This window comes from Geotrypetes seraphini, chromosome 7, assembly GCF_902459505.1.
Source record: "Geotrypetes seraphini chromosome 7, aGeoSer1.1, whole genome shotgun sequence".
Taxonomy (NCBI): domain Eukaryota; kingdom Metazoa; phylum Chordata; class Amphibia; order Gymnophiona; family Dermophiidae; genus Geotrypetes; species Geotrypetes seraphini.
In genome coordinates this window covers 65,634,063-65,661,807 of record NC_047090.1, presented here as the reverse complement: position 1 = coordinate 65,661,807, position 27,745 = coordinate 65,634,063, and the positions used below count along the sequence as shown (strand labels likewise).

Sequence of the window (27,745 nt, the reverse complement as noted above, 5' to 3'; positions counted from 1 at the left end):
TGGCTTGTGAGCACTTTTTAAAATGACCAAGTCAAAATGATCTGCCAACAATAAAATTTTTAAAAACACAGAGCACACTGTACACAGAGAAAATGTTAATTATCATTGTATTCGGGGGGGGGGGGGGAGTTCAGAGGTAAGGCAGATGACTTTAAAATATGCAATGTCACCTCAGTAACAACTATACAAAAACAGACAAATATACCCTCTCCCCTTTTACTAAACCGCGATAGCGTTTTTTAGCGCAGAGAGCTGCGCTGAATGCCCCGTGCTGCTCTCCACGCTCATAGGCTTCCTGCGTTAAAAACCACTATCGCGGTTTAGTAAAAGGGGGCCATAGTGCAAAATATAGACAGCAGATATAAATTCTCAAAACGGACACATTTTGATCACTAAATTGAAAATAAAATAATTTTTCCTACCTTTTTCTCTGGTGATTTCATGAATCTCTGATTGCACTTCCTTCTTCTGACTGTAAATCCAATATTTCTTTCTGCCTTTCTGCCCCTCCCCTTTTCTTTCTGTCTGTCTCTCTCTCTCTCTCTCTTGCCCCTGCCTGTCTTTCTTTCTCTTGCCCCCTGGCTCCCCCAAGCCACCACAACGATTTCTCCACTTCCCAGATTTTTTCCCTACCCCCCAATCCGCCACGCCAATTTCTCCCTGCTGCTTCCCCGAGCCAGGCCACGCATGTACAAGCGCCGGACTCACAAGACTTCACCTCCGACATCAATTCTAACATCAGAGAGGAAGTTCCAGGCCAGCCAGGCAGCGATTGGCTTGTACACGCCTGGCCTGGCTCAGGAAGGCAGGAAGAATAAGATTGCAAAAGCAACGCAGTCAATTTTCTACCTTTTGTCGTTTCCAGGGCTGTGGAATCAGTAGATAAATGTTCCGACTCCGACTCCTCAGTTTTTTATACTTCAGACTCCGACTCCAGGTAACCGAAATTTCCTCCGACTCCTCGACTCCGACTCCACAGCACTAATTTTCAGATCGTTAAAATGGAATGTCAAGTTGAGAGAAATGAGCATTTTCAACACCACCTTCTTTTTGCTTTTAATCAAGGTTCTAAGGCCGCAGAAGCTGCTTGCAACATTTGTGCTGTGTATATAGTGGGTGCTATAGCTGAAAGAATCGCTCGTGATTGTTATGCCAAGTTCAAAAATGGAGTCGGTAGATAAATGTTCCGACTCAGACTCCTCAGTTTTTTGTACTTCTGACTCCGACTCCAGGTACCTGAAATTTCCTCCGACTCAGACTCCTCGACTCCACAGCCCTGGTCGTTTCTGCTTTAATCATCTTCTCTTCGCTCTCTTCTTTCTCTTCTTTCTATTAAGCGTTTGTCCTCACTCCCTTCCATGCAACATCTGTCCTCTCTCTCTCTGCCCCTTGCATCCACTGTCCACCCGTTCCGCCCTTTCTATCCAGTGTCCGTCCTCTCTCTGTTCCATATGGCATCTTCCCTCTTTCTATGTCCCTTCAATAAATTGTATATCCTGTGCCCTTTCTCTCCTTTGTACATGATTCATTTCAGCTTCACCCCCTCCCCTATGCTCTGGCATCTCTCTCTTCTCATTTCTTTCCCACTCCACCCCATGGTCTGGCATCTCTATCTCCTTCCCTTCTCTCCCCCATGCCCTAGCATCTCCCTCCTATCTCTCCCTCTCCTTCCTTCTCTGGCACCTCCTCTCATTTCTTTCCCTCTGGTCTGGCATTTTGTCTCCTTTAGTTTCCCTTCCTACCCCCATGCCCTGGCATCTCTCCCCTCTCCTTCCATCTCCCCCTCTCACTCCATTATCTGGCATCTCTTCTCCTTCCTTTCTCTCACCTGGTCTGGCATCTGCCTCCTCCCCCTCCCCCCATATGCCCTGACATCTCTCCCCCCCATGGTCTGGTAGCTCCTTTCCTTCACTCCCATGGTCTTGGCATCTCTTTCCTCTCCTCTCCCTTCCCTGGTCTTCCTTCTCCCCTCCCCAGTTGGGTGCAGCAGCAGCACTTCTCTTCCCCTCCCCAATTGGGTGCAGCAGCAGCATTTCTCTTTCCATCCCTCCCATCGGCAGAGTCGCAAGCTTCCCTCCGTCGCTGACCTATCTTCCATAGGTCAGCGACGGAGGGAAGCATACAACTTGCTGCTCTTCCTTGCTTTGGGCCTTTCTCGTTGCCGGGTCCTGCCTTCGCGGAAATAGAAAGTAGGTAGGACCCGGCAGCGAGGAAGGCCTGAAGCAAGTAAAAGCAGCAGGTTGTAAGCTTCCCAATGTCGTTGACCTGTCTCCTGCCTTAGCCCGTAGCGAACTCATGCTTCAGGGCTCTAAGGTGTGCTTGCTGGCTTCCCTTCTCTTCTCCTCCCCGCCCCCGGGACATAACTTCCCGTTTCGGAGGGAAGAGAAGGGAAGCCGGCAAGCACACATTAGAGCCCTGAAGCATGAGTTCGCTACAAGCTAAAATGGGAAATCTCCAAGTTGGTGAGAGGTGGGTTTTTTTTGGGTTTTTTGTTTTTTTTTTTAAATATTGAGCAGATTTCAGATAAAGGCCAATTGGCCCATCTAGTCTGCCCATCCACAGTAACCATTATCTTTCTCTCTCTGAGAGATCCCACGTGCCTATCCCAAGCCCTCTTGAATTCAGACATAGTCTCTGCTATCCCAGGACAAGCAGGCATGATATTCTCACATGTGGGTGGGTGTCGTCATCTACGGAGCCCCGATGCGGACAGCATTTCAAGCAAACTTGATTGAAGATTCAAGCTTGCTGGCTGCACCACGCATGTGTGCCTCCTGCTCCACTAGAGGGCGCATCCCCTCCTCGTGGTCTCCAGTTCGATTTTTTTCGCTGTGCTAAGAAGACACGTTTTTCTTAGCGCTGCCCTAGTGCCTTCTTGCACCGCGATTTATTATTTTCTTTTGTTTTTCGTCGTAAAAGTCGCTGTGCATAACAAAAAATTTCTTTTTCCTGCTCAGAGCGCTTTTCGCGCCTTTTTCTCGCGATCCGGGGCCTCCCGGATCGCCGCGACCGCAAGGCCTGATTGGCCGCGGCCGCCTGGATGTCCCGGCCCATTACGGGCTTTAAAAAGTGCACCGGGTGCGAGCGTCTTCTATCTCTCACAGACCCGCATCGCTGGTGCATCCTTTGCCTGGGGGCCGACCATCCAACGGAAACTTGCCCCCGGTGTGCAACTTTTCAACAGCGGGCGCTCTGCCGCCGCCGGGCCCGCATGGCAGAGCTATTCGTTACCGATCAACTCTCGACCTCGGTCTCGAGATCGGCCTCGAGTACATCGGCCCCGCCTCGGGACTCGACCTCGAAGACCTCGAGCTCTCATAAGTCCTCTGCCCCGGGTAAGTCCCCTCTTCCTTCCTCAGGTTCCACATCGTCAAAGAAGCCAACCTCGGGGACAATGGCCGCACAGAGTGGAAACTCCTTACCCACGGCCCCGGCAAAAACCCCGAAGACCTCGGAACGTGCCTCCATCCCTCGGGAATGCTCCGAAGCGAGATCGCCCCCGGTGGAGAGCACAGCGGCCTTGGACATGCCATCGATGCTATCCGTGCCCGTATTTCAGGACCTGCTCCGAGCGATGATCACAACGGAGCTATCCGCTGCCATGGCTCACCTTAAACCGGCCTCGGCCTCGACCTCGCATGCGCCGGACCAGCCTGAACAACGCGCCGACCCCTCGAGGAAAACCGCGCCGGTCTCGTCGCCTCTCCTCTTTATCGGATTCCTCCCAGAAGCATTCGAAGCATTTGAGGCATTCAAAACGAAAATCGAGACCCCTCTCTAAGAAAACCCGGAGTTCCCCTCCGGTATGAGGGCGCACCCCCTCGACTCGATTGAGGGAGCCGCTAAGGGTCACCGAGCTGTCTCTTACCAACCCACAGCTCCTATTGACTCCCCCTCAGTCCGGAGATCCGGCCCGAGGCCCTAGGCTTTCACCGAGGGAGTCTGGGGAGGGATCCCCGACCAGGCACCGGTCGGTCCCCAGAACCCCGGCGTCGTCCCCGAGGGGCTCCTCGAGGCGACGCAGGTCCTCGACCCCGGAGCGCTTTCACAGCGCATCTCCGGTATCGGACCGAGGATCCGAGCGAGAGCCCCGCTATTTGAGGGAGGCTTCTCCTTCCTTCTCAGCCAAATGGCGGTCTCGGTCACCGTCCCCGCAAGGGGCCACGGGACCCCATCGACCATCCTTCACGAGGTTCGTCCAGGACATGGGACGTGCCCTTGACTTGGACCTACAATCTGACTCAAGGTACTCCAAGGAATACCTGGCGGAGCTGGACATGCCTTTCCCGCCCCGAGAATCCCTCCGGCTACCACTGAACCCGGTACTCGGGCAGACCCTTATCAGGAACCTCGAGACTCCTTACATGGTGACGGCGGTCCCATCCAAAATGGAGTCTAAGTACCAGACGGTACCTCACCCGGGGTTTGAGCGACCACAGCTGTCCCACCAATCCCTGTTGGTGGAATCATCTTTGAAGAAAGCTCACCCCTCTAGGGTGTCTGCGGCGGTCCCCCCTGGACGCGAAGGCCGGACACTGGACAAATTCGGACGGCGGTTGTACCAGAACTCTATGATGACCGCCAGAGTCCTGAACTACACTTTCACTTTTTCCTCCTACCTGAAGCACCTCATTGGGCGGCTCGCCTCCTTCTCGGAGAGCTTACCCACCCCTCGCCAGACAGAGTTCAGCCTCCTCCTCGAGGATTTTTCCAACCTCACGCTACACTTGTTCCACGCCGCTTACAACAGCTTCGAGCTATCTTCCAGGGTCGCAGCCTTCGCGGTGGCCATGCACCGGCTGGCATGGCTACGACTCGTCGATATGGACCCCAACCTGCAAGATCGACTAGCCAACCTCCCCTGCGTCGGGAAGGAACTCTTTGACGACACCATCGAAGCTGCTACGAAACGGCTGTCTGAACACGAACACTCATTCGCGTCTCTTGTCCGACAGAAGCCTAAACCACAGACCTCTCGCCCCTTCCGGGGATTACCTCGACGCTACCCCCCAGAAGTCCACACCGGCCTTTTCCAGACCACCGCCGCGACGCCCCCAGGCTCACTCTAGGGCTCCACCAAAGTCACAGCCCACGGTGTCGGCGAAGCCATCTCCGTCCTTTTGACGGAATGAGCAGACGGGGGCGGGCCCCCTCCGCACCTCCACCGAGCCCCCTCCCCATCGGGGGCCGCCTTCAGGCCTACTACCCTCACTGGAAAGCCATCACGTCGGACTCATGGGTCCTTGGCGTGATCTCATCAGGGTACTCGCTCAACTTTCAAGACACGTGGGGGACTCCCCAGATAGACCTGTTCGCCTCCCCCGACAATCAAAAACTGCCTCTCTTCTGTTCAAGGATATACTCCCCGGACCGTCTCGAGGCCGATGCCTTCCTCCTAGATTGGGAGGGAAAGTTCCTCTATGCGTTCCTGCCGTTTCCTCTGATTCTGAGGACGCTGGTCCATCTAAAATCTCTGAGGGCCACTCTGATCTTGATCGCTCCTCGATGGCCCCGCCAGCCTTGGTTTTCCCTACTATTTCAACTCAGTGTCAGGGAACCTCTGCTTCTGCCTGTCTTTCCCTCTCTGCTATCTCAGAGTCGGGGTTCACTGTTACATCCCAATCTTCAGTCTCTTCATCTGACTGCTTGGTTTCTTTCCCCTTGACTTCCTTCCCTGTATCTCAGTCGGTCAGGGAAGTGTTGGAGGCTTCTCGGAAGGTCTCGACCAAACTCTGCTATTCTCAGAAGTGGACTAGATTCTCGTCCTGGTGCTCCTCTCACCGCCAGGACCCGGTGTCGGTCCCTGTGTCCTTGGTTCTGGAGTATTTACTCCATTTATCTCACTCTGGCCTGAAGACCAATTCCATTCGAGTCCATCTCAGCGCCATTGCTGCCTTTCATCAGCCCCTGGAAGGGAAGGCTCTTTCACTCCATCCCTTAGTTTCCCGTTTCATGAAGGGGCTCCTGAATGTTCATCCTCCCCTCAAACCGCCTCCGGTGGTTTGGGATCTCAATGTGGTTCTAGCTCAACTGATGAAACCTCCATTTGAGCCTATGGATAAGTGTCATCTTAAGTTCCTCACTTGAAAAGTGATCTTCCTACTCGCTCTCACTTCTGCTCGGAGGGTTAGCGAGCTGCAGGCCTTGGTGGCAGACCCACATAAGAACATAAGAACATAAGAAGTTGCCTCCACTGGGTCAGACCGAGGTCCATCTCGCCCAGCGGTCCGCTCCCGCGGTGGCCCATCAGGTCTGCGACCTGTGAAGTGGTTTCTGACCACTTCTGTAACCTACCTCAAGTTATATCTGTACCCCTCTATCCCCTTATCCTCTAGGAACCTATCCAAACCCTCCTTGAACCCCTATACAGAGTTCTGGCCTATCACATTCTCCAGAAGCGCGTTCCATGTGTCCACCACCCTCTGGGTAAAAAAGAACTTCCTAGCATTTGTTCCAAACCTGTCCCCTTTCAATTTCGCCGAGTGACCCCTAGTGCTTGTGGCTCCCCACAGTTTGAAGAATCTGTCCTTATTCACTTTCTCTATGCCCTTAAGGATTTTAAAGGTTTCTATCATGTCCCCTCTAAGTCTCCTCTTCTCCAGGGAGAACAGCCCCAGCATTTTTAACCTGTCAACGTATGAAAAATGTTCCATACCTTTTATCAGTTTAGTCGCCCTCCTCTGCACTCCCTCGAGTATCGCCATGTCCTTCTTGAGGTACGGCGACCAGTATTGAACACAGTACTCCAGGTGCGGGCGCACCATTGCGCGATACAGCGGCATGATGACCTCCTTCGTCCTGGTTGTAATACCTTTTTTGATGATGCCCAGCATTCTGTTTGCTTTCTTTGAGGCTGTTGCACATTGCGCCGATGGTTTCAGTGATGTGTCGACCATCACCCCCAGGTCCCTTTCAAGGTTACTCACCCCTAGCAGTGTTCCCCCCATTTTGTAGCTGAACATCGGGTTCTTTTTCCCTACATGCATGACCTTGCATTTCTCTACGTTAAAACTCATTTGCCACTTTTTTGCCCAGTCTTCCAGTCTCGTTAGGTCCCTTTGCAGGTCTTCACAGTCTTCCGTGTTTCTAACCCTGTTGCAGAGTTTGGTGTCATCAGCAAATTTGATAACCTCACATTTTGTCCCTACCTCCAGATCGTTAATAAATATATTGAACAGTAGAGGTCCCAGCACCGACCCCTGCGGAACTCCGCTCGTGACCCATTGCCAGTCTGAGTATTGGCCTTTTACTCCAACCCTCTGTTTCCTGCCTGCCAACCAGTGTTTGATCCATCGGTAGATATCCCCTTGCACCCCGTGGTTCCACAGCTTTTTAAGTAGCCGCTCGTGAGGTACCTTGTCGAAGGCTTTTTGGAAGTCAAGGTAAATGATGTCTATGGATTCCCCCTTATCCATCTGGCTGTTTATTCCCTCAAAGAAGTACAGCAAGTTCGTGAGGCATGACCTTCCCTTGCAGAAGCCATGCTGGCTCGCCTTCAGTTGTCCATTGTTATCTATGTGTACCTTTCACGGTATTCCACCATGACAAGGTGGTCCTCCGCACTCACCCTAAGTTTTTGCCTAAGGTGGTGTCTGATTTTCATCTCAACCAGTCCATTGTTCTACCTGTGTTCTTCCCCAAGCCCCACTCTCATCCCGGAGAGGTGGCGCTTCACACTCTCGACTGCAAGCGGGCGTTGGCCTTCTACCTCCAACGCACCCAGTCCCATCGGACGGCCCCCCAGTTGTTTTTGTCCTTCGACCCCCAACAGGTTGGGGCGCCCAGTTTCCAAGCGCTCCCTGTCCAACTGGTTAGCTGCTTGTATTTCTTTCTGCTACGCTCAGGCTGGTCTCGCGCTGCACGGTCGAGTCACGGGACATAAGGTCCGAGCGATGGCAGCTTCGATAGCTTTCCTCAGGTCCACGCCTATCGAGGATATCTGCAATGCTGCCACGTGGTCTTCGGTTCATACTTTCACCTCACACTACTGCCTGGATACACTGTCCAGGAGCGATGGCCGGTTTGGCCAATCGGTCTTACATAACCTATTTTCTTGAATTGCCAATCTCCCTCCATCCCTTATCAGTTAGCTTGGAGGTCACCCACATGTGAGAATATCATGCCTGCTTGTCCTGGAATAAAGCACAGTTACTTACCGTAACAGGTGTTATCCAGGGACAGCAGGCATATATTCTCACAACCCGCCCACCTCCCCGGGGTTGGCTTCTTTGCTGGATATGTGAACTGGAGACCACGAGGAGGGGATGCGCCCTCTAGTGGAGCAGGAGGCACACATGCGTGGTACAGCCAGCAAGCTTGAATCTTCAATCAAGTTTGCTTGAAATGCTGTCCGCATCGGGGCTCCGTAGATGATGTCACCTACCCATATGTGAGAATATATGCCTGCTGTCCCTGGATAACACCTGTTACAGTAAGTAACTGTGCTTTTTCACCACCTCTTCCAGGAGACTGTTCCACACATCTACCACCCTTTCCATAAAAAAGTATTTCCTTAGATTATTCTGGAGCCTATCACCTCTTAACTTCATCCTATGCCCTCTCATTGCAGTTTCTCCTTTCAAATGAAAGCAACTCGACTCATGCTCATTTATATTACGTAAGTATTTAAACGTGTCTATCATATCTCCCCTCGCCTGCCTTTCCTCCAAAGTATACAGATTGAGATCTTTAAGTCTGTCCCCATACGCCTTATCACGAAAACCACACCATTTTAGTAGCCTTCCTCTGGACTGACTCCATCCTTTTTATATCTTTCTGAAGGTGCGGCCTTCAGAATTGTACACAATATTCTAAATAAGGTCTCGCCAGAGTCTTATACAGAGGCATCAATACCTCCTTTTTCCTACTAGCCATACCTCTCCCTATGCAACTCAGCATCCTTCTAGCTTTCGCCGTCACCTTTTCAACCTGTTTGGCCACCTTAAGATCATCACATACAATCACACCCAAGTCCCGCTCTTCCGTCATGCACATAATAGCCTCCAAAGCAGCTAAACTGGACAGACAAATCACCATTCTGTTATCCTCAACCATAGATATTAAAACCATACTCTTCAAAAAATACATAAAACCCATCTAGCATGACCAATCCCTACCCAATCCCCTCCAACCCTCTCTATACCCTTAATACACCCCAATGCGCTTCTAATTACCCAACAAAGTCTAAAATGCTTCTAATTTACCCAACACTTATCACCTTAAGATCTTGACTTCTCTTTGGTAATTCTAATTACCCAACAAAGTCTAAAATGCTTCTAATTTACCCAACACTTATCACCTTAAGATCTTGACTTCTCTTTGGTAATTCTTATTACCCAACATCTATCACCTAAGATCTCGACAACTCCTTCCTTGGTCTTCTTAAGTAAATATTATGACATCGCTTATGCTCTTCCATTTGGTACTTCTTAAATAAATATCTGATTTCGTGTATGCTATTCCTTCAAACTTTTAATATAATTCTTGGTAACTTTAATGTAATCGACCTTGAACTGCAAGGCATTGGCGGAATATAAATCACTAATGTAATATAATAAGTTCTTCAACCCCTAGACTGTACCGTTCCCTCTGGTTTTTGCAGCCCAAAAGCATGATCTTGCATTTTTTAGCATTAAATTTTAGCTGTCAAATTTCAAGAATGAGCCAAAGCTGACAGTACTACAATTAGAGGATGGAGTGAACGCAGGGTTCTTATAATGGGAAAATGGCGTTGAAAATGGCTACTTTGAATGTGGGGGCTTGAACAGTCTAATTTAAATGAAAGGATTTTTGCCTGTGTGGCAACAAATCAGATCAATTGTGCTAAACACTTCTTGCATGGTTTTATAAAAGGGGGAGGGGTGATGGACATGCAAATAAAATACTGTACATAACAAATAAAATCAAAGGTAAAATACTGAGAGCTGGGCATGCAATCGTAATTAAAACTATATTCAAAAGTAAGCCAACAGTTTTAATAATGTAAATGAAATAACATTCAAATTCAATATGTATAATGAAATATATCACAGCACAAATAATTTGCAGAGTGAGTATTTCATTTATAACCAGACCAGGAATATTTACTGAACTTAATATATGTAAATATGAGTGCTTAGAAAACTTAATCAGGATACACATACCTGTAGTGTAGGGTTGTCCAGAAAAACCTACAGTTGGGAAAACTGTGTGAATTGAAATTTTTCCCATCAATTTGTGCTTATCAGAAAATAACTAAAAATAAAAATGTTAAAACCCATCCTGGGGTCGCTCAGAGCTGCTGATTACATAAAACTCTTGTTCTTAAAATTTGCTGCTCTTTTTGCTTAATGGAGCAAATTTCTTAGTATTATAGGTATAATTTTTATGTTTTCACACTCAGCAGTGATACATTAATAAAAAGACATTTTATGCAAAAAATATAGCAGTATTTTATTAAATGAACCTTCAGTATCTGTACTTTATTGTGGAAAATTAGCAGAAATTTAACATTACTAATAGCTAAGCATTATGGAAGTTTGGATCTCCAGACCACCTGTTCACTGGCTTTGCCAACTATTCATTGGTAATTCCAAGAGCCTGAAACAGGAAATGTGATTCAGGTCCAACCAGCCAGTGGACAGGTGGTCTGAAGATCCAAACTTCCATACTGCTGGACAGTTTGTCAACACAGTGAAAGTGGTTAACGACACAGCCGAGCAAGGTGTTAAACCGATTACTGACATTGCCACTGGCATCACCACAGACCCAGTGCATTGTGAGGCCTTGTTGCAAAGAGTTAAACACCATCACAAGCTTTATCCTGTCTATCTCAAGAAGGCATTGATTGTATGAGTATTTGGAACACTATTAGTAGATGACTACACAAAAGTGTATGTGTTTAGCTATTAGCGAAGTAAGTTAAATTTGTTATTTTCCACAAAGTGCAGATATTGACGATTTATTTGATAAAATACTGCTTGATCTTTTTGCATAAAATATCTTTTTATCATTGCTGAGTGTAAAAGTTATAACTATAATACCAAGAAATTTGCTCCATTAAGCAAAAATAATAGCAAATTACAGTCAAACCTCGGTTTACGAGTAGCCTGGTTTGCGAGTGTTTTGCAAGACGAGCAAAACATTCTCACAACTTGTCTCGCAAACCGAGTGTTGACTCGATTTGCAAGCACCCCCCCCCCCACGAGAACCGTCATTGCTCCCCCTGCTCGCAAAAGTCCCCTCCCCCCTCCCCCCCCCGCTCGAACCAGCACTCTCCGCCTGAACAACTTCAAACTTACTCCCTGTCTGGCACCGGCACGCAGCCCACAGGACGTGCCAGTGCCATTTGAAGAACTTTCTGCCTCTGCCGGGCCTTGAGCATGCATCTGCGCTTGCTCAAGACCTTCTAATTCTCTCTCTCGCCGAGATTCTCGGAATTAGAAGGCCTTGAGCATGCGCAGATGCATGCTCAAGGCCCGGAAACGCAGGAAGTTCTTCAAGCAGCACCGGCATTTCTTTACCTTTCTTGAGATTCCCATTGCATCAAGGCACAGTAGCACGATTTCGTGATCTACTAGGTAAGGTCTAATTGCAGGATCAGTGCGCTTTTTCCTTTGCTGAAGAGATCATAGAGGTGGTTTAGTATGGAGGCTATGACCGTTTCTGTGCTATATCCTTTCCTGAAACCTGATTGATGTTCGCTGAGGATGTTAAATTTGTGATACAGACCTACCTGTGAGTTTGCAAGCTCTGTGTTGTATGATGTTGAACAGTTTTCTGATGATGAAATACCTTTTATCCAAAGTTTGATTTCATGAAACATGCACACATGGTAAGCTTCAGACCATGGATTTTTGTCCAGAAAAGTCTTCTGTTATAATTTTGACTTTACCATAAATTGAGATTTAATTGAATGTCCCAAAAATGACATTGAACTGAAGTTCTGTTGTTCCAAGCTCTCCAACACCCAAAATAGAATTTTATAAACTGTCTTCCTTCCCTCCCTCCCCCCATCCCCCATACATAGCTAGAAATAACACACACAGTAATTTTATCCATGGAAACTGAATACATTTTACTACCAAATATAAGTGTCATTGAAAACAATTCTATTTTTAGTGTGAATTCTAAATGAGCCATAAATATTCTGAAGCAAAAAGTGTTTGCCTATCTTAAACTATCTAAACTTGTTTCTGTGACAAAAATTTATTGAAGTTCCCCGCTTTCCTTTATAGCATCTAAATTTTTGATTCCTGTGACGGGTTAATTTTTTAAAAGTTTCTGAATATATTGCTCATTAAGCTACTCATTGTAAATGAGCTTGCATTCATTTGAACCTGTGCAGGTCTCACACTGGCCCACATATGTTAAAGTATGATCAAAAAAATAAAATTCTAAATGCTGGTCCCAGGGAAAGCAAGCTTTAGAAGTAGAAGTGACCATCTGACATTGCATACTCTTGTATAAAAATAGAGGAAGTAAAGGATTTGGTATACTGCCTTTTTGTGGGTACAACCAAAGTAGTTTGCATATGTTATAGGTTATGGGGGTCCTCAAACATTTTAAACACGGGGCCAGTTCACAGTCCCTCAGACTATTGGGGACCGGACTATAGTTTGATATAATTGTTTCCTAGGAGTGCACAGTGGCTATTACTTCTTTGGGATTGGTGCGTGTAGCTATCATGTCTGCTGCTGGCTTGTGCTTCTGGGTACTGGGGGCAGGCGGTAATGAATCCACACACTTTTTTTGTTGGTGCTGTGGGGCTCCGGTCAGGCCCAGGATGTGGACAACTGACTGATTTTGGCCTGCTGACGTGGCCTGAGCTCAGGGCCTGACTGATGGCATTGCTGGCCTGCTGAAGTGTAGGCATCTAGTAACTGAGGAAGAGTAGGGAGCCCTGAGATGGAGTAATCTCACTGCAGTATTCTGAACTAATTATAGACTATGTAATTGGTATTTTGGAAGTCCAATGAGAATAGAATTGCAAGTTTTATGTATTTCAGGCAGATTTTTATTTTACCATCTGCCTCAGCATAGCACATCACGTCACTGCTATCCCCCGGCCTACGCTAATGATGCTGGATGCAGCGGCTCCCAAGGCGCAGTGGGGGCAGAGGCCGGGTAAATGACCTTGGAAAGCTGTATATGGCCCACAGAGCATGGTTTGAAGACCACTGTATTGGTGGTCTTATATCTGGCCAAATCCTCACAAGGTAGAGGTCAAGGCGTTACAATCAGTGGTAAATTCAATACTTAGTAGATAGGTACAATGTATAATCAGAAAGGGTTCTTATATTACATGGTGGTGGATTACAGTGCAAGACTAGAAAATAGTTCTTATATCCTAACATAGATTTCTAAAAACTAAAGGTTAGCAGTAGTTTTTTGTTTCATAGGTGTGAACATAGGCAGCGGAACGCTTTTTTGTTTGGGGAGCCCAAAAGCCCCGCCCCAGACCCACCTAAACTCCGCCTCTGACTCCACCCCATAATAATAATAATACTAATTGTAATTCAATTTCTTCTATCCATTTTTCATATACACACAATATAATCTTATTAATACATAATGGTAACCACAAAATTAAAAAAAACACAAAGCACACGGTACGCAGAGAAAATGTTAATTATCATTTATATTCGGGGGAGTTTCAAAGATGTTAAGGCAGATGACTTTAAAATATGCAATGTCACCTCAGTAACAACTATAGAAAAGAGACAAATTTAATACAAAATATAGACAGCAGATATAAATTCTAAAAACTGACATATTTCAATTACTAAATTGAAAATAAAATCATTTTTCCTACTTTTGTTGTCTGGTGATTTAATTAGTTTCTGGTTAAACTTCCTTCTGACTGTGCATCTAACATTTCTTTCACAATCCAGCCCCAGCCCTTTTGGGTCCAGGTCTCTCTCTCTTTTTCCCTCTGCTTACCCTCCCCAGATCCATTCTCCTTTGTACCTACCACCACCTTTGTTCCAGGTCTCCCTCTCTCTCCCTCCTCTATTATGATCTTCCATCTCTCTGTTCTTCCTCACGGTCTCTCCCCCCTCTGCACCTCTCATAGTCCAGCATCTGCCTCCTGTCTTTCCCCTTTGGTCCAGGCCTTTCTCTCTCTCTGTCTTTCTTCTGCTTACAATCCCCCAGGTCTTTCTTTGCCTCTCTCTCTCTCCTTTCTTCCTTCTTCCCTCCCTCCTTCCTATGTCCCCCTCACTGCCTTCCAGTCTTTGCCCCACTCCCTCCCCCGAAGCCAGCCTGCCTGTTTCCTCCCGCGCTGAAGCCTGGCCTACCTGCCGCCGATTCTTCCTTCCCCCGGTCCGCCGCTGAAGTCAGTCTGCCTCCCTCCCAACCCTGCTGTGCCGAAGCCTGGCCTACCTGCTGCCAATTCTTCCCCCCCCCCCCCCACGGTCCACTGCTGCTCGCCACCCGCTACTGCAGCAAATCCAAGAAGGGAAGAGCCAGGCCTACAAGTCTTCACCCGACATCAATCACGTCGATTCTGATACCAGCAAGAAGGTCCTGGCCCAGACCTTCTCTCTGACATCAAAATTGATCGAGGGATGGGGAGGCTTGTGGGCTGGCGGCGTGCATTCGCTGCACGTGCCTGGCCCTTCCCTTCCTGCAGTTGCGGCGAGTAGCAGCAGTGGGCAGGGAGCAGCAGCGGTCAGCCCGCGTACCCCCTGACCTACAGGACAGACAATTTTGAGGAGGCTGTGGGCCCGCCCCCCCTGTTTCGATCCCTATGGGTGTGAGCATACAATTTAAGTTCTAGTTAAACTGAATTCCTTGATATACATATGGAAGAACCATGTTTCTCTGTACTAGTGGACTCACAATCTACATTTTGTACATAGGGCAGTGGAGGATTAAGTTACTTGCCCAGGGTCACAAGGAGCTGCAGTGGGAATAGAACACAGTTGAAATTTGTTAATCTGAGCGACAATAGCAGTCACATTAAAAGTAGTAGTATAAGCAAGAACATAAGAGTTGCCATACTGGGACATCAAGCCCTGTATCCTGTTTCCAATAGGGGCCAACCCAAGTTGAAAGCACCTGGCAAGATCCCAAGGAAAAATCAGATTTTATGCAGTGGATTTCCTCAAGCCATCTTAAAAGACAGGAGACAAGTTGCTGATTTTAAGGTGGGGGGAATAAAGATGACCAGCTGAGATTTCAAAGCTAGTACCTTGAAATTAATATTCTTCCTGAATGTACCTGCAGTATTGGACCCAGCTGGAGCTGAGAGTACCTTTAGCAAACTGGGACATCTGTACCAATTCTATTTCTCTATCCCCCCCCCCCCCCAGGTATTTTTGTGGGTTACCTACCTGAACCAGGACCTCCCTGCATCATTAGCTTCCTTTCCCACATAATCTCTGGTCTCTCACATTTTCATATCCCCACATCACCACCAAGTCAGGCTCCTTTGGAAAAACAAATTCTCTACCTTTTTAGTAAGTATAATAGAGTTAAATTGTATGGACAAGTTTGGATATCAAAATAATTTTTTCACAGCTGATGTATTGAACGTAAGATCTTCCATATGGAATTGGGCCTAATGTCCATCAAGCCCAGTATCCTGTTTCCAACAGGGGCTAATTAGGTCACAAGTACCTGGCAGATCCCAAAGAATATTGATATGTGTGTTTACCCCCAAATTTTCTATGGAGATCACTGACAGTTGGGCTTGGTGTTTTGAATCTAGTCATTTGTGCTCTTTTTGTGCCATTTGTGGGTTTTCTGTATATTCTTTTCCTGGGGGAATTCTGCGCAACTGCACAGCACAGAAAATAACATGGATTCACTACTTGCACACAATTCTGCACTTGCTGTGCAAAACCGTGCAAAAATTCTGCACAGGTACCAAAATGGACAGCTCTCCTCTGCCTTCTCCTTCTGCCAACGGAATCTCTACTAGGGAGTGAAAGGGACAAACTGTTCATTTGAAGCATGCAGCTGTATAAAGGCTAACAGGGATCAAATGAACAGTAGGGCCTAGGACAGCAGAGAAGGATTCATCTTATTGTGTAGCTGTTTATGTCCCCCTCATGTCACCCTAATCTGAGCAGGGAAGGGGAATCTGTGCATACTGAGGTAGGCACCAATTGTGGGAGTGTTGCTGAAGGAATTTAGAGTTTATGCTTAATAGTTGCAGAGTCACTGGAGAAAACTTGGGGAGAGAGGTGCCACGGGTAGGGATCACTAGAGCTAGCTTGGGCTATAAGCCACAGGGAAGGAAGTGTACCACAAAGGCAGAGATTTGCTGAATCAAGTTAGGTTGGCAGTCGCTGCAGTGAGGCAAGAGGTGTGTGTCATGTGGGGAAGATTCCTCTGGAGCAAGCTTGGGAGGAGGAGGGTCCATTACAGGGGAGAGAGGTCATGGGGCAAATTAGATATGTGATGGTTAGGGACAAAGGATGGGCTTGTGAGGGGGCGGGGGAAAGGAGAGGAGGGTGGGATATATGCTTGGGGGATGGGGAGCAGATGAGGTTGGAATATGTGATGGAAAAGGATGGGGGAGAAAAAGGAGAGGTGATGGTAAGTGCAGGGGGGAACATGGGAGACATCAGATTGGGAGTATTGTGAGTTAGAGGTAACGGGGGGGGGTGGAGGGAGGGAAGGAAGGCTTGAGAGATGGGGGAGTGTACTAAAATTAGAGCTAGAAAGAGTTCAGATGGGTTGGAGCCTGGGGAGAGAAAATGGTAGGGGAATATCAGGCCTTATGATGGGGGGGATTTCTATACAAAACAAGTCTGCAGAATATAAAAATTTTGAGGCATAATTTCCCCAGGAGTAGTAATCATTCTTCAGAAAAAAACAACACAACAAATTTATATTTATGGCAAATGCTTGCTGGTTATGATTGTTTAAATTGGACTGTTTATATGCATACTCTTGTCCGTATTCCTGTCATCTGTGTGTTGTAAAATATTGATCCTTTTTGGTTCAGGTATATTAGACTAGATGGTTTAGTAGGGAGGGGAAACTTTATCCAACCATCCTTTTGATTAGGTATTGTGGATACTTTTCTGTGATCATTATGCTATATCTTGATACCGCCTTGGCAGAAAGACATTGAATAGTAATCAGGTTCTTTTAAGTATTTTCCCTGTCTGTTCCAGCAGGTTCACAGTCTTAACTGTGGTACCTGGGGTAATGGAGTGCTAAGTGACTTGCCCAGAGTCACAAGGAACAGACTTGAATTGAACTCATAACCTGAGGATGCTGAGGTAGCAGCTCTAACCACCAGCCATCCCTCCACTCCTCGCTGACACTTTCAAGCATTGCAATGTGCTAGGAAAAGTTGGTGTCAGGTCAAAAGCGCGCCGGGACAAAGGCGCGCCCAGACAATTGAGCGCAGTGCGCGCCGCTCTAAATTACTGTTTTTAGTGCTCCAACGGGGGGCGTGGGGGGAACCCCCCCTTTACTTAATAGACATCGCGCCGCGTTGTGGGGGGTTGTAACCCCCCACATTTTACTGAAAACTTCACTTTTTCCCTGTTTTTAGGGAAAAAGTTCAGTTTACAGTAAAATGTGGAGGGTTACAACCCCCCAAAACACCGGCGCGATATCTATTAAGTAAACTGGGAGGGTTCCCCAACAAAAACCCCCGTCGGAGCACCTAAAAGCGGCGTGTGCTGCGCTCAATTGTCGGCACGCGCTTTTGTCTTTCGCGCCGTTGTCTATGAACCGGAAAAGTTTAGCGACATAATCAGGGTATGATCATAGCTGCCATCCTCTCTTTTCCAAATCCTCCAGTGTACCGTGTTGTGGCCACTGTTCCCTCTAAGCCAGTATCTCTCAAACTTTTTTAGCTCTGGCAAACTAAACAGCAAATTTTTTTCACAGCACACTATACGGAGCAAATGTTTTTCAAGGCACATTATAATTGAAATTATAAAATTGCAAAACCAACAAAAATTAAATTTGAGAGTTGTTTATTTAAAGTTCTTTTAAGCTATGTAGGGAATCTAAAGTAGAATCTAAAGTGAATCTAAAGTAGATAGAATTGCTAATCAATGCAATGGATGTGCTTGTTTTTTAATGCAAATTAACTCAAAATGCAGCTCGATAGTCAACAAGCAGACATGCATGTCATCATCCAATCTTGCCTAAATTCAAGCTAACCACAGGGAGCATGCACCAGAAGTTTTCTTAGAGAAGCCCAGTGTGTGCAGATCACTCATGTGCATATTCATTGTGGATTTCCTTAAAACCTGACTGGCTGGGTGTGTCCTCGGGATGGGTTGAGAATACCTTATGTGAAACTTAAATGTGCATCAAAATGTTTGAGAAAAGACAGGTACTGAATCTGTAAAAAGTATATATTTTTTTTTGTGCGGTGAAATCATTCTCGTTTTGGACACACTGCTCTTATGGTATGGCAGCTTTATTTCTTTAGCAGTGCTCAGTTATAATGTGACTTCAATTAGCTGTTTGAATGTTCTGTAAAAATAAAACAAAAAGTTTTAAAAATTATTTTAATCAGGATGTTTAAAAAAAAATAGACCAGCATCTTTACCATATTGCTTGAAAGCTTTCTGTATGCTTTTATATATTAAAATAAGCTGTTTTGTTGGAATTCACCAGAGATGTGTGTTCATATCCTGCTATTGTTAGTTTGTTCTGTATGCCACTGGTAATTACTGGTTCTTTTTATTGTGAACCATTCAGAACTGAAAGGTTGCTGTGGTATATAAAAACATTTTTACAATTATTATCAGGGTTGATTTGATTTAAATCATGGTTTTTATAGAAAGGTTTCACTTTCATTTTTACTTTTGCCCCTCCCTCCTCACACTTGGTTCCTTGTGCAGATACAGTATATAAACTTAGCACTTAAGAGTGTACACTGATTTGCAAATGAACAATGGGGCTAAGGTCTTTCTCAACTCTGTATATTTTATAACATTTTTGCTGTGAAGAAGCAGCATGTTGCTTTCAGATACAAATTCACAGTTTTGAAAAATGCAAAACCAAGCATCTGCGATATGTTATAGATAAAAATTTCCCATGACATGAATGAATTAATGGAATTCATCTACCAAAAAATGTAAACATTGCATGAATATATAGCCCCATGCTATGTAATTAAAAACTAATCCTTATTTCATGAGTAATTTTCGGACTATAGAGAAAACTATCTTAGATTTTTTTCCTCAAAAATGCATTTTATTTAAAAAAAAAATCTGATTTACCGTATTTTTTTGCACCATAAGACGCATCTGACTATAAGACGCACCCTAGATTTAGAGGAGGAAAAACCAAGAAAAAAAAATTCTGAACCAAATTGTGCCTCTGAACACAGCCCCCTAGAAAAATAGACAAATATACTGTAGCAGACAGATTTTGATCACTAAATTGAAATCCTACCTTTGTTGTCTGGTGATTTCTGGTTGCATTAGATCATTCGTTCGTTCGTTTGTTCTTTAGTTCTTTCGTTCTTTCATTCATTTTTCTTTTGTTGTTTTTCTTTCGTTCTTTCTCTTTCTTCCCCCTCTACCTCACTGCATTCCAGCCTTTGTCCTTCCTCCATGCTGCACCGAAGCCTGCCTTCCTCCCTCCCTGATGTGCCAATTCCTCCTCCCTGGTCTGCCGCTCACCCACTGCTGCTGCAACTCCATGAAAGGAAGGGCCGGCAGCATGCAATCGGGCCCACAAGCCTTCCCCCAATGTCAATTCTGATGTCGGAGAGAAGGTCCAGGCCAGCCAATCACTGGCCTGGACCTTCTCTCCGACGTCAGAATTGCCTTCGGGGCAAGACTTGTGGGCCCGATTACACACTGCAGGTCCTTCTCTTCCTTTCCTGCGGCGGCGAGCGGGTAAGAGGGTGGCGAGCAGCACCAGAGCGGGGGTGGAGGGAGGGGTGTGTGATGAGCAGCAGAAGTGCATTTGCGCCATAAGATACTCCCTCCCCCTTTTTCCATCCCCTTTTTGGGGGTGGAAAAAGTACATCTTATGGAGCGAAAAATACGGTAAATAAAATCGATTTTCCCCAATTATTATTATATTCATCTTTTTCTTGAACAGCTTGTCTGATTTCTTTCTTTCCAGTTTTACCTAGAGCCTCTGCTGTGCTGCTCCAAGTGGTGGTAGGGAGCCCAACAGCACTGGATTAAAAATCAGTTCACTTCCAACATTGCACTTTTAACCTAGAGTAGATGTTCTATTTATCCGTGCAACCATTGAGAACCAGTGGATAATTTTTCTCCTATGCCTTGCATATAAGTGTTAATTTTTTGGGCAATGTGAGTATTCTGGTTTCTCTTGATGGATTAGAACAGATTAAGTTAATTATTTATTGTGATTCAAATAATAGAACAAGCAAAATAGTCCTGTTACAAGAGAAATTGAGTCAGTGCAATAATACAGTATACAGTAAGAAAAATGTAATGGTAACCTCCCATCTAAGTGAAAAATTAAAGAAAAAACTGTTAGGCCACAAAAAAAGTAGGAGCAGAGCAACATAATTTATATGGGGAATTTTAAAGAATCAATTCTTAGAAGAAGAAAAAGGCTTTAACACTCGACAGCAAATCATAATGTCACACTCGGACATTGTCACCTGTATTGGACACCGGTGTAGATGTAATTAGAATCAAAGTTGTCTTAGCAATGAAGTAAGGTCTCAACTGCTTTGAAACATTAAATATTTAGGAATTCCCAAGGGATTTTACCAAACACTAACAGGGGTATCTAAGGAAAAACAAAGTCCACATCAGACATGTGTGTTTGCTTGTCAACTATCGAGTCGCGTTTTGAGTTAATTTGCACTCAAAAACAAGCACATCCATCACATTGATTAGCAATTCTATTCTATCTACTTTAGTTTCACCATTGTTACAGTTACCCATACATAGCTTTAAAAAACTTTAAATAAATAACTCTCAAATTTAATTTTTTGTTGGATTTGCAATTTTATAATTTCAATTATAATGTGCTGCATAAAACAATTTTTGCTCCGTTTAGTGTGCCACGAGAAACTTTGCTCTGTTTAGTGTGCCAGAACTAAAAAAAGTTTGAGACATTGTGCTAGACAGTCCATTAATCGGTTCTTCCACTGCACCACAACATATTCCTTGGTGCAAATGTAGCTAAGGCCATGATCACAGTACAAGACCAGTGCAAGGTCGATGGATTTGTCTGTAGCACAATTGTCTCCTAATGCCCTTAGCATTCTGCCACTTTGAAAAAGAAACTGAAGTATTGAATAAAAAAACGCACCTGCATTAAAGCTCTTGAAAAAATACAGCAGACGTTGTGTTGCAAACTGTGTGATTTCTAATTTTAGCAAATAGTCTGTGAAATCGCATTCTCAATTGCAGAGGAGGCAGTTCTTTGAAGTAAATGTGGCATAATTATATCTTTACTGTTTCAGTGACAGTCGTGAAAAAGACAAGATGATGAGCGATGCAAGTGACATGCTGGCTGCTGCCTTGGAACAGATGGACGGCATCATAGCAGGTAAAGAACCATTACTCAAGCAAGTCGCAAAAACTGTGTGACCCCCCTACCCCCCCCAGTTTGAACTAGTTGTATTCCGACATGCAGCACAGAGTTCTTTCTGTAGGCACTTTACTTTTTACTTAGCTTGCACCTTTGCAGCAATAGCTCAAGGCAAATTACATTCAGGAGCAGTAAATATTTTCCTGTTCCCAGAGGGCTTAAAGTACATTTACACATGAGGCATTGAAGGGTGAAGTAATTGACTCACAAGGAGCCTTAGTGGGATCAGAGCCCTGGGATCACTAGTTCTCAGCCCAGTGAGTTAGCTACTAGGACCGCTCCTTTGCTTTTCTTTCAGAGCGTGGGCATGAGACCACAAGACTCAACTGCTAATCTCTGCTTTACCATGGAGTATGTTAACCCAGGCAAATCACTTTGCTTCCCTCTACTTATCCGACTGTAACAGAATAATAATTGCAACATTCCTTCTCTCCTCTTGAAGTTGTCGGCCCTTTGCTTATGTTAGGGATCGTCTCCAGACATGATTGAGTTCTTGGCTTTCCGCCATGATGCCTGGTATCAGTGCAGAAGTGGGACTCATGCACCAAAGTACTTTGCTTCTGAAAGAAGAAAAAAAAAAAGTAATTTAAAGGAAAACGTACACATAAAGTTTTAGTAAACTTGCTCACTCATTCAGCTGTTCCTCTGGTGACCAGTCACTTGGGCTCTGGTCTGTGACTTGGGCTCACAGTTGCTAAGTTTAGTGGTTTAAATCTCACTTTTGACATTGGCTTAAGGAGTGGTAAAATGGAGTGAAAAGCTCAATGTTCTTTCCAAAACTCCTGTTACCAGTGTTTTATACTGTTTTTAAGTGACAATATCTGCTAGCACAGGGATGGGTGGACCGCAACATTATATAATGTTGGACCAAAAATACAAAAAGCTCCATAGACCATCCATGAGAGCTAAATTTTACTTATTTATCTAAATATCGTGGAAACAAACTGCTAGAGTGGCTATTTTGGAAATATTTGTGACATACAATATTTAAAATTACCCAAATTCAGCTTTTAAAAAAAGCTCATTGGCTACCAATTACGCAAAGAATAACCTATAAAATAGCATTGTTAGCATTCAAAGTTCAAATCACGAAAGTCCCTAGCTTCATTGATAAAATTCTTATACCCCATATGCCAACTAGATCACTTGGATCTACTGCACAAAATCTATAGCTTGTGCCCTCTCTAAAAGTTATCAACACTCATTGCACAACCATATTTTCGGTAACAGCTCCTCTAACCTGAAATTCCTTATCAGCCCACCTAAGGGAGGACAAAAATTTAGACAAGTTGAAGGGGCCTTTGAGCTTTAAACCTATTCAGACCTCATCCATCCCAATTTCAGGTTGCTCCCGATTTGCGCTTTAAACATTATGAGTTATAAATTTCTTCCCCCTTCCTTTTGTTTTTACCTTTTTACATATAGTTTTCTTAACTTATTGTAGTTCAACCTCCTGCCATCTTGTTTACCATATGTCTGTTTATTGTTCTCATCAGTCGCTATTACATTTGTCCTTAAAAGATTACATGTACTCCCCATTATTTTTACTGTGCATTGCCTAGAAACTATGATAGGCTTTGGGTAATGGGAGAGGTGGCATGCCTTTGGCCCTGCAGCATTTGAGGCAGGTTTGGAGAGCCGAGCAGGCGGAAGGACGGAGCTGAGATTGGGAGGATGTGGACAGCAGAGGTGATGCGTTTTGAGGGCTGCAACAGAGGATGTTGGGGGCTGCCCGTGGGCCACTTGTTGGAGACCACTGACATGCATAAAGAATTAAGGGGGTCAGTTTTCTAATCACCATAGTGCAGGGATCTCAAAGTCCCTCCGTGAGGGCCACAATCCAGTTGGGTTTTCAGGATTTCCCCAATGAATATTCATTGAAAGCAGTGCATGCACATAGATCTTATGCATATTCATTGGGGAAATCCTGAAAACCTGACTGGATTGCGGCCCTCAAGGAGGGACTTGAGACCCCTGCCATAGTGCATTTACACTGTTTGTCACAGGCCCATTTTGACAATTAACAGGCAATAAATGTTAATAAATGATTCCCTGAATGGTTAGAGATTCTGACACACAAGAATTCTTAATATCTCCATGCATGGACAAATGTTTATACATGTATCTTGCTTACACAAGCAAATAACAATCTCAGCTGCCATTTACAACATTGAGAGTCACATCATGTAGAGATAGCAAGGGGGTATGGTTTGGGCACCCAATCCTTATATAACAGTAGTACTGGGAGGCTACTGTTAGATGAGTCAGAGGTACCATTTAGATCCTGATCATGGATAGGGCCCAATTATTTGGGGGACTACTTCTACCTACCCAACCCACTTGAAACAAAGGAGATCCCCAGTAAGAGCCTGGGGGTTAGTGCTACCCGATTCATGAAAAAAAATTTTGATTCGATTCAGCCTATTGAATTGAATTTTTGATTCAATTCGATTTTCCTGCCCAAGTAGGTGGTTTTTTTGTTGTTTTTTTTCAAAACATCCTGGTGGGTTTATTTTATAGCCTCTTCACCCCCTTTGCCCTCTCCTACCCACACTGGCGCTGTGGTGTAAACAAAACAAACAAAAAAAGACTTTTCCTTTCTCTGTTAAATCCTAGCTCATGTTTACGGTCTAACACTAGCTCTGCAGGATACACATTTCAAATCTGATACATTGTAATCACAAAACAGAAAAAATCTTTTTTCTACCTTTTGTTGTCTGGTCATTATTCAAATGTTGTTGGTCCCAGGCTCTGGTTGTCTTCTGCTAACTTGCTTGCCAGGGTCTCTTTCTTTCTTCTTTCTCAGTGCTAACCATCCATCTTCCATCTCTGTCCTCCCCTTCCGTTTTCCTTCCCTCCCCCGGTGGTTTGTCATTTTCCCTTTTTTCATCTCCATCCATGAAGCTGCAGTGATGGACCCCACTATCTCCTTTTCTCAACTATGCTTTCATCCAGCATCTCTCCCTCCTTCCCCAGTGTAACATTTCTCTTTCCCTCCTTTCTGCCTCCCCATCCATCTCGCCATCTCCATGAGTCCAATACTTTCTGCTTCCTGCACACTTTCTCTCTCTGTCCTTGCCTCTTCCCTCGAGTGGCAACCCTCCTTCCCACCCCCAACCCAACATGCTCTCTTCCCATGCACCATCTCACCCTCCCCTCCAGTGTGTAGAACTTTTCCTTTCCCTCCCTTTCTAACAAGTCCAGCAGCACCTTTTCTTCCTTCCTTTTACCTACCCCCTGTGCAGCTGTACCCCTTCCCTTCCCTGCTCCCCCTGTCCAGCAGTACCCCTTCTCCCCTCCCTCCGTTTACTTCTAGACCAAGGCCCACCTCCCCCGAAGGTCTGGCCCGCCCCCCTTCTTTTCAGGTTCTCTGGTTCCTCCGGGCCTCCCACTCTTACCGCAGCATGCAGAGAGGATTGCCAGTGCTCTACGCGATCCTTGTAGGCTGCCACAGTCCTCAGAAGCATGTTCCCTCTGACATGGTCCCGCCCCTCCTCTGACGTCAGGGACAATATCGCGTCAGAGGGAACATGCTTCTGAGGACTATGGCAGCCTACAAGGATTGCGTAGAGCACCGGCGATCCTCTCAGCAGGCTGTGGTAAGAGAGGGAGGCCCAGGGGGAAGCCGGAGGATGAAGGAAAGAGCGCCAAAGCATGGAACAAGGTAGAACCAGCATTTTTGCAGCTCTTCCCGACTGACCCCCCCCTCCCCTCACTCCCTAAAGCAGGAGCGGCAGTGGCAGGCAAGCAAGAGGCTGCGCTGCCGCTCCTGTTTTAGGAACGCAAGGGGAGACGGGTCGGTCACCGAATTGGCCATGCTTGGTTTTTTAAAAAATCAAATTGATTCACCCGAAGTGAATCGGTGAATCGATTCGAATCGGAAATCAAGCATTACTACCAGGGGGTGCAATGTTCTTGGGAGTGAGAGAGGATACAATCCCTAGATAGCAGGCTTCACTCAGTCTGCTACCTGTATTCCTTCAGCCAGGAACCTATAAAATGTAATTTGTTACTTCAAGATGCCCCTATTTAAATAAAATTGCTGCTCTTGCTGGATAATGCTGGCAAACATCTTTAGATTTGTTGGCATCTTTCTGAGTATTTTCCCAGATACTCCACATTTGGGTACCCTTATGTAAAATACAGGGGGAATTGTTCATGTCCTGAATTGAATGCCCCAGTTCCAATTCTACAACTTACCTAAAATGGACCTTTATGTCTATAAATCCATATTTAGCGAAGACCTTTCTGGCAATGGGCCTGAATTTGGTTTTCTGGTTGTTTTTAAGTGCATACCCTTGATTTTTGTGTTTGAAAATTGAATTTCAAATCTTGGCAGCCACATTCTCATTTTTAATTCTTTATTATGGATGTTTAAGATTTCTTTTTGGAAATAAAAAGGCAAAGAAGGAAGTTATTGATAAGTGTTAAATTTTGTAAAAAAAATTAATTTCTTTTTATCAGGATCGAAGGCTTTGGAGTACTCTAATGGTATATATGACTGCCAGTCCCCTACCTCCCCCTTTATGGGCAGCTTGCGAGTGCTACATCTCATGGAAGATCTGCGGGGGTTGCTCGAGCTGATGGAAGTAGATGAAAAGGAGGGATTAAGATGTCAAGTCCCAGATTCAACAGTAGAAATTCTGATGGAATGGCTGCAAAGCCATCTGGTATGGTTCATTCTTCTTAGTCCTGTGTACATCCATTATCTTGTCCTTTCTGCTGTTCTTCCTGTCCTGACCAGGCCTTGAATAGTTAAATCTCAAGGAAAACCATTAGGTATGCCTTTCAGAGATGTTTACAGCAAATGTTTGCTCTGTTTCATTGGGTTTGCTAACGGCTTAATGTATCTTGAATAAATTGCATTTAAGGAGGGGTATGCGGAGAATTTTAGTTTTCTCCAGGGTTATTAGAACTTGAACTCGTGGGCAAATTCACCATACAAAAAATGAATAGTTGGGTTACCTTGATTTAGGAGGAATTGTCAAGCTTCCATGAAGGTGCAATTGTTTCTAGTAAAGAAAAATACATACTGTTGGATACTTAGGGCACCACCTTATGATTTCAAGTGAGGTGGTGGTGGTGGGAGGCATGTGGTTAATTAGACCAAGACATTGATCTGGCCAAAAGAGTGTCCAACTCTGCAACAAAGTGCCAGAATTGCAGGTAACTAAATCTCTGACAGCAACTTCTAAAAATTTATGTATGTACCGATTTCCACTACTTCCAGAATATGTTATCTACTACTACTATTTATTATTTATAAAGCACTACCAAACGCATGCAGCGCTGTACAACATACATGCAAGAGATGGTGCCTGCTCGAAGAGCTTACAATCTAATTAAGACAGACATAGGATACAGGTGACACATATATGTTACTTAGCAGGGGGGAATATAAGGGACTAGAGGTAGGGGAGTAAAGAAGGAATGACAACAGATATGGACTATCTACTTCAAAGCATCAACACAATTTCTGCAACACTAAGTGTTGCTGCTTTATTGTCTCGAGCCCGTGGTTTTAACCTGCTTTAAACCCACGGCTTAAAACCGCTTGCTCGCGACAATAAAGCTTTTTAAAGAAAGGAACTGTTAACTTGCTTTCCTCCATACGATTACTCCAATCTGAAGAAGAGATAGAAAGGCTTCAGTGGCAACATATAGGCTGCATTTTCTTGCAGCTGATTTAGGTTTTGTTCTGTTCCGTGCTGTCAGTCCTTTTAAGGAGCGAGAGGGAAGTTAGGAGAACCAGCGCATGTGCGGACCATCTACAGCAGGGGTAGGGAACTCCAGTCCTCGAGAGCCGTATTCCAGTCGGGTTTTCAGGATTTCCCCAATCACTATGCATTGAAAGCAGTGTATGCAAATAGATCTCATGCATATTCATTGAGGAAATCCTGAAAACCCGACTGGAATACGGCTCTCGAGGACCGGAGTTCCCTACCCCTGATCTACAGGCAAAGAAGATGGTCTGCGCATGTGTTAGGAACGCTCTGCAGTGATCCATGGGATTGCTTGTGGACACATTTCTGATTAGAGCATTTGCATGGGGAGTCTTTAGTGAATCGGTCGCCTGGAAACGGATCGGATCCCTTTGGTAAGTTTAGTGAATCTAGCCCTATGTTTCTTCTCACCAGCACTCCAGAATCTTAGACACCTACTTCCACCAGCATGGACCAACTCGGTCTGTCTTTCATTTTCTGCTTCTCTAATCTCAGGTACTATGTAATGCAATGTCGGCAGTGAATATATG

The 27,745-nt window shown here is 45.2% G+C and overlaps 1 protein-coding gene across 26 annotated transcripts in view; it reads left to right on the top strand.

Annotated features, from left to right (window-relative positions):
* The window catches only part of PPFIBP1 (PPFIA binding protein 1), a 324,575-nt gene that overhangs the window by 111,474 nt on the left and 185,356 nt on the right, over positions 1 to 27,745 (top strand). For 25 of the 26 annotated variants that reach the window (XM_033952602.1, XM_033952606.1, XM_033952600.1 and 22 more), the window contains 2 exons: positions 21,365 to 21,450; positions 25,957 to 26,162. In XM_033952602.1, the coding sequence (XP_033808493.1) occupies positions 21,387 to 21,450; positions 25,957 to 26,162 (270 nt within the window). In that variant the 5' untranslated portion in view covers positions 21,365 to 21,386. Of the gene's footprint in view, positions 1 to 15,016; positions 15,129 to 21,364; positions 21,451 to 25,956; positions 26,163 to 27,745 lie in introns of those variants that run through there. The other variant, XM_033952608.1, reaches the window with a different exon arrangement.